We start from the raw sequence: 13,334 nt of genomic DNA on the forward strand, positions 1-13,334 counted from the left end.
CTTACATGAGCGTTGTGTGGTTGAGGTCTTACATGAGCGTTGTGTGGTTGTGGTCTTACATGAGCGTTGTGTGGTTGTGGTCTTACATGAGCGTTGTGTGGTTGAGGTCTTACATGAGCGTTGTGTGGTTGTGGTCTTACATGAGCGTTGTGTGGTTGTGGTCTTACCCTCGCACGTGAGCGTTGTGCGGATGAGGTCTTACATGAGCATTGTGTGGTTGTGGTCTTGCATGAGCGTTGTGTGGTTGTGGTCTTACATGAGCGTTGTGTGGTTGTGGTCTTACATGAGCGTTGTGTGGTTGTGGTCTTACATGAGCGTTGTGTGGTTGAGGTCTTACATGAGCGTTGTGTGGTTGTGGTCTTACATGAGCGTTGTGTGGTTGTGGTCTTACCCTCGCACATGAGCGTTGTGTGGTTGAGGTCTTACATGAGCATTGTGTGGTTGAGGTCTTACATGAGCATTGTATGGTTGAGGTCTTACATGAGCATTGTGCGGTTGAGGTCTTACATGAGCATTGTGTGGTTGAGGTCTTACATGAGCATTGTGCGGTTGAGGTCTTACATGAGCATTGTGCGGTTGAGGTCTTACATGAGCATTTTGTGGTTGAGGTCTTACATGAGCATTGTGCGGTTGAGGTCTTACATGAGCGATGTGTGGTTGAGGTCTTACATGAGCATTGTGTGGTTGAGGTCTTACATGAGCATTGTGTGGTTGAGGTCTTACATGAGCGTTGTGTGGTTGAGGTCTTACATGAGCGATGTGTGGTTGAGGTCTTACATGAGCATTGTGTGGTTGAGGTCTTACATGAGCGATGTGTGGTTGTGGTCTTACCCTCGCACGTGAGCGTTGTGTGGTTGAAGACGTAGCCGCTGGTGCAGTAGCAGCTGAAGCCCGGGATGTTGTTCACACAGACACCGTTTTTACAAACCTCAGGACCAAAACGTTTGCACTCGTCCACATCTGAGAGAAAAGAAGAGTTATCAGGACTAAACCAGGGCTAAACCAGGACTAAACCAGGGCTAAACCAGGTCCAAACCAGGTCCAAACCAGGTCTAAACCAGGGCTAAATGTGATAAAATGTAAATATATGATTATATTTCTGTGATGTATTTTATCTGCATAATAGTGATATGACGATATTTGTATATTATCTGCATCATTAGTCTAAGAGAAAAACGGCATGTGTTCAAAACTGCATTTGTGAAGGTGTCGTGAAGATGGTGCAAAGGAATGTTTACTCCAGGGAGGGGTGTAGCACCCCAGGGGAGTTTAGGTAAACCTTACCCATGCTTTATCTCTAAGGAAAATACCAACTGTTGTAAAAGACAAGTGCCTTGATGTGAAGTTAACCAATGAGAATGTGACCCGCCTATTCCATAATTTGTAATACAGTGACCCCTCGCTATAACGCGGTTCACTTTTCGCGGTCTCGCTGCTTCGCGGATTTTCATCATGCATTGTGTTCTGCATTCTGATTGGCTAAACAGTCTCTGCGCGTCTTCTCTACCTGTGTGTCAATAACGTTATGGATTAATATGTACATGTACGTAAAACCGCTTGCCAAATTGAAGTTTGCGAGGCCGGTGAGAGCGGCGCGTGTGAGCTGCGGGACACGCCGGTGAGAGCACGCGTGTGAGAGGCCGGTGAGAGCGGCGCGTGTGAGCTTCAATGTTTTATTGAGTATTTCATTGTATAATAACTGTAAAAAAATAAAGGTTTCTACTTCGCGGATTTCGACTCCCGCGGGTTCTTCTTGGAACGTAACCCCCGCGATAAACGAGGGATCACTGTAAAACCAACCTGCAAGAGAAAAAACGTCGTGAGACCAAGGAGGGTCGGCAGGCTGCTTACAACAGCCTTGACGACCCGGCCCGACGGTTTCTCCCATGCATGCTACACAAAAGTCTGACGTTTCTGTATCGTTTCATATTCTAAGTTGAATTGTGTTCTCTGTGTGTTAAGGAATAGCATTGGTTTATGTCTAATTTCTTGACACTAAATCAGGGCTAAACCAGGGCTAAACCAAAGCTAAACCAGAGCTAAACCAGGGCTAAACCAGGGCTAAACCAGGACTAAACCAGGGCTACCCCAGGGCTAAACCAGGACCAAACCAGGACTAAACCAGGGCTACCCCAGGGCTAAACCAGGATTAAACCAGGACTAAACCAGGACTAAACCAGGGCTAAACCTCATTCTGTGCCTCAGGACTGACCTCTGTAGTCGAAGGCTCCTGGTCCTGTGGTCACGTAGCCTCGGCCGTTTGGACACAGACTCTGGAATTCCTCTGAAACAAAAGCAAAACAACCATAAATAAAGTGCTAAAAAATGAACCATAAACATTTGACTTGGATGAGCTGAGACATAGCCTGTGTGTGGGAGTGGTCTCACCTGTGTGTAGGCGGGGACAGGTATGGTAGACGCAGCCCCGCCCCCAACCCCGCCCCTCAGTGCAGCAGCATTCCTGCAGTGTGGTGTTGGACGAGAGAACGCTGCAGACGCCGCTCTCCAGGTTGTAGTAGCACTCGCGCAGCTTGCCTCGGCCAGCAGGGGGCAGAGGGGAGAGTGACACGGAGGGGGCGGGGTCAGGGGAGGCATCTGGGGAGAGGGGGGAGGGGACGGAGCCTGCAGAGGCGGGGGAGGAGCCTGCAGAGGCGGGGGAGAATTCTGCAGAGGATGAGGAGGAGCCTGCAGAGGCGGGGGAGGAGCCTGCAGAGGAGGAGGAGCCTGCAGAGGCGGGGGAGGAGCCTGCAGAGGAGGAGGAGCCTGCAGAGGCGGGGGAGGAGCCTACAGAGGAGGAAGAGAAGCCTGCAGAGGAGGAAGAGGAGCCTGCAGAGGAGGAAGAGGAGCCTGCAGAGGAGGAGCCTACAGAGCCTGCAGAGGCGGGGGAGGAGCCTACAGAGGATGAGGAGGAGCCTGGGACCAAGACAGAGGTGTGTGAGACAGAAGAAGAGCCTGAGATGGAGGAGTCTAATGTAGAGGAGGAGGAGCCTGCAGAGGCGGGGGAGGAGCTTGCAGAGGAGGAGGAGCCTGCAGAGGCAGGGGAGGAGTCTGCAGAGGAAGGGCCTGCAGAGATGGAGGAGGAGCCTGCAGTGGAGAGGGAGGAGCTTTCAGTGAAGGAGGAGGAGCCTTCAGTGGAGGAGGAGGAGCCTTCAGTGGAGGGGGAAGAGCCTGCATGGGAATGGGAAGAGCCTCTGGTAGCGTGGGAGGAGTCTTTAGAAGAGGAGTGGTCAGAGGAAGGGGCTGATGCTGAAGTCGCTGTGAAGAGAAACAGAACCAAAACTTATAATTCACTTAATTTAATCCACATCAAAGTGAGGCCTGGTGAGACTGGACACATGGTCAGGCCGTTTACACTGGTCAAAGTGAAGCCTGGTGTGACCGGACACATGGTCAGGCCGTTCACACTGGTCAAAGTGAAGCCTGGTGTGACTGGACACATGGTCAGGCCGTTCACACTGGTCAAAGTGAAGCCTGGTGTGACTGGACACATGGTCAGGCCGTTCACACTGGTCAAAGTGAACCGCAGGACGACTGCCCCAGATTCATTTAAAGTAAAACCACTGAGTGTCTAAAGACTAAAGCTGGTGCAGAATTAGCAGAATTAGCAGTATATTTAAAAGTATTAAAAGTCGTATTAGCAGCATTGGCATAAGCAGAATCATTAGCATTAGCAGCATTAGCATTAGCAGCATTACCTCCCTGTGTGTCAAATGCCCTCCCCGTGTGTCAGATGCCCTCCCTGTGTGTCAGATGCCCTCCCGCACTCACCCACACACTCTCCACCTCCGGGCGATGCCCTGAACCCAGGCTGACACGACGTGAGGCAGCGGAACGAGCCGATGGTGTTCTGACAGCGCCGAGATCCACAGACTAAGCCCTGAGACGACACGCACTCGTCCACATCTGAGACGAGAGAGGGGGAGAGAGAGGAGGAGAGAGGGGGAAGGAAGGAGGAGAAAGGGGGGAGGGGGAGAGAAAGGGGGGAGAGCGAGAGAGAGGGGTAGAGTGTCACATATATTTATATAATTAATTCCAAAATATATCCAAATTTGCCCATTTCCCTCTCACTTCTGCTGCTGAAACTGGGCCTAAGTCACAGTTTCTTTAGTGACCTCTACAGGCCGCTGAGCAGCACTGCAGGAAGCTTGGTACTTCTTCTCCTTCAGCTTCTCAGTCTGTGGGCGTGTTCAGAGGCCCGTACATGCTCCGCCCTCTAACATGAGCTTCTAGAACCAGAAGTGAAGCCCAAACTGAGCATGTGCAGAGAAGAGAAGAGAAGCTCTAACTGAGCATGTGCAGAGAGGAAGAGAAGCTCTAACTGAGCATGTGCAGAGGAGAAGAGAAGCTCTAACTGAGCATGTGCAGAGGAGAAGAGAAGCTCTAACTGAGCATGTGCAGAGGAGAAGAGAAGCCCTAACTGAGCATGTGCAGAGGAGAAGCTCTAATTGAGCATGTGCAGATGAGAAGAGAAGCTCTAACTGAGCATGTGCAGAGGAGAAGAGAAGCCCTAACTGAGCATGTGCAGAAGAGAAGAGAAGCTCTAACTGAGCATGTGCAGATGAGAAGAGAAGCTCTAACTGAGCATGTGCAGATGAGAAGAGAAGCTTTAACTGAGCATGTGCAGAGGAGAAGAGAAGCCCTAACTGAGCATGTGCAGAGGAGAAGAGAAGCTCTAACTGAGCATGTGCAGATGAGAAGAGAAGCTCTAACTGAGCATGTGCAGATGAGAAGTGAAGCTCTAAGTGAGCATGTGCAGAGGAGAAGTGAAGCCCTAACTGCTACTGTTTTATAGACGAGTAATATTAAACCGTCTCGGAGCATGTTGGACAATCTGTACAGTATGAGTATGTGACATTTTGCTCCTCTGACTTTTTAAAGACGGCAGAAGGACATGAGCTTTCGTATCTTTGATCTGTATCTTTGCCCTTGGGCATCATGTGACGCTCCTCTGCTGGCACTAAAACCCTCGGCCATTCTTCACACACGCTCCACAAACATGCAGTGGCTTCAGTGTTTCAGTTTCAGTGAGAGTTTTACCCAGGCAGTGGTTCTTCTCTGGGCTGGGGCTGAAGCCTCGGTCACAGAGGCAGTGATAAGAACCGTCTGAGTTCACACAGCGACCTCCTTCACACACTCCAGACCTCGAGCACTCGTCTATATCTGAGAGAGAGGTTTAGATACAGTGATGTCACAGCTGCAGTACTGTGCAGTACTGTGCAGTACTGTGCAGTACTGTGCAGTACTGTGCTGTATTGTTTATGTTTAAATAAAAAATGATTTTTTTATTTAAACATTCTCCTGATGTCTCACCGCTGCAGCTGGTTTTGTTGAGGCTCAGACTGAAGCCCTGAGCACAATCACAAGTGAAGGAGCCCAGAGAGTTCACACAGTCTCCTCCAGAACAGACTCCACGCTGCAGGCACTCGTTTATATCTAGGAGAGAAACATGAGAGAGAAACATGAGAGAGAAACATGAGAGAAACATGAGAGAGAAACATGAGAGAGAAACATGAGAGAAACATGAGAGAGAACATGAGAGAGAACATGAGAGAGAAACATGAGAGAGAAACATGAGGGAGAAACATGAGAGAGAAACATGAAAAAGAAACATGAGAGAGAACATGAGAGAGAAACATGAGAGAGAAACATGAAAAAGAAACATGAGAGAGAACATGAGAGAGAAACATGAGAGAGAAACATGAGAGAGAAACATGAGAGAGAAACATGAGAGAGAAACATGAGAGAGAAACATGAGAGAAACATGAGAGAGAAACATGAGAGAGAAACATGAGAGAAACATGAGAGAGAACATGAGAGAGAACATGAGAGAGAAACGAGAGAGAAACATGAGAGAGAAACGAGAGAGAAACATGAGAGAGAACATGAGAGAGAAACATGAGAGAGAAACATGAGAGAGAAACATGAGAGAGAAACATGAGTGAAACATGAGAGAAACATGAGAGAGAAACATGAAAGAGAAACATGAGAGAGAAACATGAGAGAGAAACACGAGAGAGAACATGAGAGAAGCATGAGAGAGAAACATGAGAGAGAAACATGAGAGAGAAATGAGAGAGAAACATGAGAGAAACATGAGAGAGAAATGAGAGAGAAACATGAGAGAGACACATGAGAGAAACATGAGAAACATGAGAGAGAAACATGAGAGAAACATGAGAGAGAAACATGAGAGAGAAACATGAGAGAGAAACATGAAAAAGAAACATGAGAGAGAACATGAGAGAGAAACATGAGAGAGAAACATGAGAGAGAAACATGAGAGAGAAACATGAGAGAAACATGAGAGAGAAACATGAGAGAGAAACATGAGAGAAACATGAGAGAGAAACATGAGAGAGAAACATGAGAGAGAAACATGAGAGAGAAACATGAGAGAAACATGAGAGAGAAACATGAGAGAGAAACATGAGAGAAACATGAGAGAAACACGAGAGAGAAACATGAGAGAACATGAGAGAGAAACATGAGAGAGAACATGAGAGAGAAACATGAGAGAGAACATGAGAGAGAAACATGAGAGAGAAACATGAGAGAGAACATGAGAGAGAAGCATGAGAGAGAAATGAGAGAGAAACATGAGAGAGAAACATGAGAGAGAAACATGAGAGAGAAACATGAGAGAGAAACATGAGAGAGAAACATGAAAAAGAAACATGAGAGAGAACATGAGAGAGAAACATGAGAGAGAAACACGAGAGAGAACATGAGAGAGAAACATGAGAGAGAACATTAGAGAGAAACATGAGAGAGAAACATGAGAGAGAAACATGAGAGAGAAACATGAGAGAGAAACATGAGAGAGAACATGAGAGAGAACATGAGAGAGAAACATGAGAGAGAAACATGAGAGAGAAACATGAGAGAAACATGAGAGAGAAACATGAGTGAAACATGAGAGAAACATGAGAGAGAAACATGAAAGAGAAACATGAGAGAGAAACATGATAGAGAAACACGAGAGAGAACATGAGAAAGAAACATGAGAGAGAACATGAGAGAGAAACATGAGAGAGAAACATGAGAGAGAAAATGAGAGAGAAACATGAGAGAAACATGAGAGAGAACATGAGAGAGAAACATGAGAGAGAAACATGAGAGAAGCATGAGAAACATGAGAGAGAAATATGAGAGAAACATGAGAGAGAAACATGAGAGAGAAACATGAGAGAGAAACATGAGAGAGAAACATGAGGGAGAAACATGAGAGAGAAACATGAAAAAGAAACATGAGAGAGAACATGAGAGAGAAACATGAGAGAGAAACATGAGAGAGAAACATGAGAGAGAAACATGAGAGAGAAACATGAGAGAGAAACATGAAAGAAACATGAGAGAGAAACATGAGAGAGAAACATCAGAGAAACATGAGAGAGAACATGAGAGAGAACATGAGAGAGAAACGAGAGAGAAACATGAGAGAGAAACGAGAGAGAAACATGAGAGAGAACATGAGAGAGAAACATGAGAGAGAAACATGAGAGAGAAACATGAGAGAGAAACATGAGAGAGAAACATGAGTGAAACATGAGAGAAACATGAGAGAGAAACATGAAAGAGAAACATGAGAGAGAAACATGAGAGAGAAACACGAGAGAGAACATGAGAGAGAAACATGAGAGAGAAACATGAGAGAGAAACATGAGAGAGAAAATGAGAGAGAAACATGAGAGAAACATGAGAGAGAAATGAGAGAGAAACATGAGAGAGACACATGAGAGAAACATGAGAGAGAAATGAGAGAGAAACATGAGAGAGAAACATGAGAGAGAAAATGAGAGAGAAACATGAGAGAAACATGAGAGAGAAATGAGAGAGAAACATGAGAGAGACACATGAGAGAAACATGAGAGAGAAACATGAGAGAAACATCAGAGAGAAACATGAGAGAGAAACATGAGAGAGAAACATGAAAAAGAAACATGAGAGAGAACATGAGAGAGAAACATGAGAGAGAAACATGAGAGAGAAACATGAGAGAGAAACATGAGAGAAACATGAGAGAGAAACATGAGAGAGAAACATGAGAGAAACATAAGAGAGAAACATGAGAGAGAAACATGAGAGAAACATGAGAGAAACACGAGAGAGAAACATGATAGAGAACATGAGAGAGAAACATGAGAGAGAACATGAGAGAGAAACATGAAAGAGAACATGAGAGAGAAACATGAGAGAGAAACATGAGAGAGAACATGAGAGAGAAGCATGAGAGAGAAATGAGAGAGAAACATGAGAGAGAAACATGAGAGAGAAACATGAGAGAGAAACATGAGAGAGAACATGAGAGAGAAACATGAGAGAGAAACACGAGAGAGAACATGAGAGAGAAACATGAGAGAGAACATGAGAGAGAAACATGAGAGAGAAACATGAGAGAGAAACATGAGAGAGAACATGAGAGAGAACATGAGAGAGAAACATGAGAGAGAAACATGAGAGAGAAACATGAGAGAAACATGAGAGAGAAACATGAGTGAAACACTAGAGAAACATGAGAGAGAAACATGAAAGAGAAACATGAGAGAGAAACATGATAGAGAAACACGAGAGAGAACACGAGAGAGAAACATGAGAGAGAACATGAGAGAGAAACATGAGAGAAACATGAGAGAGAAACATGAGAGAGAAACATGAGTGAAACATGAGAGAAACATGAGAGAGAAACATGAAAGAGAAACATGAGAGAGAAACATGATAGAGAAACACGAGAGAGAACACGAGAGAGAAACATGAGAGAGAACATGAGAGAGAAACATGAAAAAGAAACATGAGAGAGAAACATGAGAGAGAAACATGAGAGAGAAACATGAGAGAAACATGAGAGAGAAACATGAGAGAGAAACATGAGAGAGAAACATGAGAGAGAAACATGAGAGAAACATGAGAGAAACATGAGAGAGAACATCAGAGAGAAACATGAGAGAGAAACACGAGAGAGAAACATGAGAGAGAACATGAGAGAGAAACATGAGAGAGAACATGAGAGAGAAACATGAGAGAAACATGAGAGAGAACATGAGAGAGAAACATGAGAGAGAAACACGAGAGAGAAACATGAGAGAGAACATGAGAGAGAAACATGAGAGAGAACATGAGAGAGAAACATGAGAGAGAACATGAGAGAGAACATGAAAGAGAAACATGAGAGAGAAACATGAGAGAGAAACATGAGAGAGAAGCATGAGAGAGAAATGAGAGAGAAACATGAGAGAGAAACATGAGAGAGAACATGAGAGAGAAGCATGAGAGAGAAATGAGAGAGAAACATGAGAGAGAAACATGAGAGAGAAACATGAGAGAGAAACATGAGAGAGAAACATGAGAGAGAAACATGAGGGAGAAACATGAGAGAAACATGAGAGAGAAACATGAGAGAAACATGAGAGAAACATGAGAGAGAAACATGAGAGAGAAACATGAGGGAGAAACATGGGAGAGAACATGAGAGAGAACATGAGAGAGAAACATGAGAGAGAAACATGAGAGAGAACATGAGAGAGAAACATGAGAGAGAAACATGAGAGAGAAACATGAGAGAGAAACATGAGAGAGAACATGAGAGAGAAAATGAGAGAGAAACATGAGAGAGAAACATGAAAGAGAAACCTGAGAGAGAACATGAGAGAGAAACATGAGAGAGAAACATGAGTGAGAAATGAGAGAGAAACATGAGAGAGAAACATGAGAGAGAACATGAGAGAGAACATGAGAGAGAAACATGAGAGAGAAACATGAGAGAGAAACATGAGAGAGAACATGAGCGAGAACATGAGAGAGAAACATGAGAGAGAACATGAGAGAGAAACATGAGAGAGAAACATGAGAGAGAAACATGAAAGAGAAACATGAGAGAGAAACATGATAGAGAAACACGAGAGAGAACACGAGAGAGAAACATGAGAGAGAACATGAGAGAGAAACATGAGAGAGAAACATGAGAGAGAAAATGAGAGAGAAACATGAGAGAAACATGAGAGAGAAATGAGAGAGAAACATGAGAGAGAATCATGAGAGAAACATGAAAAACATGAGAGAGAAACATGAGAGAAACATGAGAGAGAAACATGAAAAAGAAACATGAGAGAGAAACATGAGAGAAACATGAGAGAGAAACATGAGAGAGAAACATGAAAAAGAAACATGAGAGAGAAACATGAGAGAGAAACATGAGAGAAACATGAGAGAAACATGAGAGAGAACATGAGAGAGAAACATGAGAGAGAAACACGAGAGAGAAACACGAGAGAGAACATGAGAGAGAAACATGAGAGAGAACATGAGAGAGAAACATGAGAGAGAAACATGAGAGAGAAACATGAGAGAGAAACATGAGAGAAACATGAGAGAAACATGAGAGAGAACATGAGAGAGAAACATGAGAGAGAAACACGAGAGAGAAACATGAGAGAGAACATGAGAGAGAAACATGAGAGAGAACATGAGAGAGAAACATGAGAGAGAACATGAGAGAGAACATGAGAGAGAAACATGAGAGAGAAACATGAGAGAGAACATGAGAGAGAAGCATGAGAGAGAAATGAGAGAGAAACATGAGAGAGAAACATGAGAGAGAAGCATGAGAGAGAAATGAGAGAGAAACATGAGAGAGAAACATGAGAGAGAAACATGAGAGAGAAACATGAGGGAGAAACATGAGAGAAACATGAGAGAGAAACATGAGAGAAACATGAGAGAAACATGAGAGAGAAACATGAGAGAGAAACATGAGGGAGAAACATGGGAGAGAACATGAGAGAGAACATGAGAGAGAAACATGAGAGAGAAACATGAGAGAGAACATGAGAGAGAAACATGAGAGAGAAACATGAGAGAGAAACATGAGAGAGAAACATGAGAGAGAACATGAGAGAGAAAATGAGAGAGAAACATGAGAGAGAAACATGAAAGAGAAACCTGAGAGAAAACATGAGAGAGAAACATGAGAGAGAAACATGAGTGAGAAATGAGAGAGAAACATGAGAGAGAAACATGAGAGAGAACATGAGAGAGAACATGAGAGAGAAACATGAGAGAGAAACATGAGAGAGAAACATGAGAGAGAACATGAGCGAGAACATGAGAGAGAAACATGAGAGAGAACATGAGAGAGAAACATGAGAGAGAAACATGAGAGAGAAAATGAGAGAGAAACATGAAAAAGAAACATGAGAGAGAAACATGAGAGAGAAACATGAGAGAAACATGAGAGAAACATGAGAGAGAAACATGAGAGAGAAACATGAGAGAGAAACACGAGAGAGAACATGAGAGAGAAACATGAGAGAGAACATGAGAGAGAAACATGAGAGAGAACAAGAGAGAGAAACATGAGAGAAACATGAAAGAAACATGAGAGAGAAACACGAGAGAGAACATGAGAGAGAAACATGAGAGAGAACATGAGAGAGAAACATGAGAGAGAAACATGAGAGAGAAACATGAGAGAAACATGAGAGAGAAACATGAGAGAGAAACATGAGAGAGAAACATGAGAGAGAAACATGAGAGAAACATGAGAGAGAAACATGAGAGAGAAACATGAGAGAGAACACGAGAGAGAACATGAGAGAGAAACATGAGTGAGAAATGAGAGAGAAACATGAGAGAAACATGAGAGAGAACATGAGAAAGAAGCATGAGAGAGAAATGAGAGAGAAACAAGAGAGAGAAACATGAGAGAGAAAATGAGAGAGAAGCATGAGAGAGAAATGAGAGAGAAACATGAGAGAGAAACAAGAGAGAAACATGAGAAACATGAGAGAGAAACATGAGAGGAACATGGGAGAGAAACATGAGAGAGAAACATGAGAGAGAAAATGAAAAAGAAACATGAGAGAGAACATGAGAGAGAAACGAGAGAGAAACTTGAGAGAGAAACATGAGGGAGTAACATGAGATAGAAACATGAAAAAGAAACATGAGAGAGAACTTGAGAGAGAAACATGAGAGAGAAACATGAGAGAGAAACATGAGAGAGAAACATGAGAGAAACATGAGAGAGAAACATGAGAGAAACATGAGAGAGAAACATGAGAGAAACATGAGAGAGAAACATGAGAGACACATGAGAGAGAACATGAGAGAGAACATGAGAGAGAAACGAGAGAGAAACATGAGAGAGAAACGATAGAGAAACATGAGAGAGAACATGAGAGAGAAACATGAGAGAAACATGAGAGAGAAACATGAGAGAGAAAATGAGAGAGAAACATGAGAGAAACATGAGAGAGAAATGAGAGAGAAACATGAGAGAGACACATGAGAGAGAAACATGAAAAAGAAACATGAGAGAGAACATGAGAGAGAAACATGAGAGAGAAACATGAGAGAGAAACATGAGAGAGAAACATGAGAGAAACATGAGAGAGAAACATGAGAGAGAAACATGAGAGAAACATGAGAGAGAAACATGAGAGAGAAACATGAGAGAAACATGAGAGAAACACGAGAGAGAAACATGAGAGAGAACATGAGAGAGAAACATGAGAGAGAACATGAGAGAGAAACATGAGAGAGAACATGAGAGAGAAACATGAGAGAGAAACATGAGAGAGAACATGAGAGAGAAGCATGAGAGAGAAATGAGAGAGAAACATGAGAGAGAAACATGAGAGAGAAACATGAGAGAGAAACATGAGAGAGAAACATGAGAGAGAAACATGAAAAGGAAACATGAGAGAGAACATGAGAGAGAAACATGAGAGAGAAACACGAGAGAGAACATGAGAGAGAAACATGAGAGAGAACATGAGAGAGAAACATGAGAGAGAAACATGAGAGAGAAACATGAGAGAGAAACATGAGAGAGAAACATGAGAGAGAACATGAGAGAGAACATGAGAGAGAAACATGAGAGAGAAACATGAGAGAGAAACATGAGAGAAACATGAGAGAGAAACATGAGAGAGAAACATGAGTGAAACATGAGAGAAACATGAGAGAGAAACATGAGAGAAACATGAGAGAGAAACATGAAAGAGAAACATGAGAGAGAAACATGATAGAGAAACACGAGAGAGAACATGAGAGAGAAACATGAGAGAGAACATGAGAGAAAAACATGAGAGAGAAACATGAGAGAGAAAATGAGAGAGAAACATGAGAGAAACATTATAGAGAAATGAGAGAGAAACATGAGAGAGACTCATGAGAGAAACATGAGAAACATGAGAGAGAAACATGAGAGAAACATGAGAGAGAAACATGAGAGAGAAACATGAGAGAGAAACATGAGAGAGAAACATGAAAAAGAAACATGAGAGAGAAACATGAGAGAGAAACATGAGAGAGAAACTTGAGAGAGAAACATGAGA

The 13,334-nt window shown here is 43.3% G+C and overlaps 1 protein-coding gene across 1 annotated transcript in view; it reads right to left on the minus strand.

Moving 5' to 3' along the window:
- ltbp4 (latent transforming growth factor beta binding protein 4) overlaps positions 1 to 13,334 on the minus strand; it is a 95,153-nt gene that overhangs the window by 7,252 nt on the left and 74,567 nt on the right. Inside the window, exons 20-25 of the mRNA XM_072456579.1 lie at positions 5,311 to 5,433; positions 5,038 to 5,160; positions 3,769 to 3,903; positions 2,389 to 3,255; positions 2,213 to 2,284; positions 832 to 960 (exon numbers count right to left, since the gene is read on the minus strand). Coding sequence (XP_072312680.1) covers positions 832 to 960; positions 2,213 to 2,284; positions 2,389 to 3,255; positions 3,769 to 3,903; positions 5,038 to 5,160; positions 5,311 to 5,433 — 1,449 coding nt within the window. The remainder of the gene's footprint in view (positions 1 to 831; positions 961 to 2,212; positions 2,285 to 2,388; positions 3,256 to 3,768; positions 3,904 to 5,037; positions 5,161 to 5,310; positions 5,434 to 13,334) is intronic.

Source organism: Eucyclogobius newberryi, unplaced genomic scaffold, assembly GCF_026437365.1.
Source record: "Eucyclogobius newberryi isolate DKJ021-1_F unplaced genomic scaffold, fEucNew1.0.hap1 SCAF_10, whole genome shotgun sequence".
Classification (NCBI taxonomy): Eukaryota; Metazoa; Chordata; class Actinopteri; order Gobiiformes; family Gobiidae; genus Eucyclogobius; species Eucyclogobius newberryi.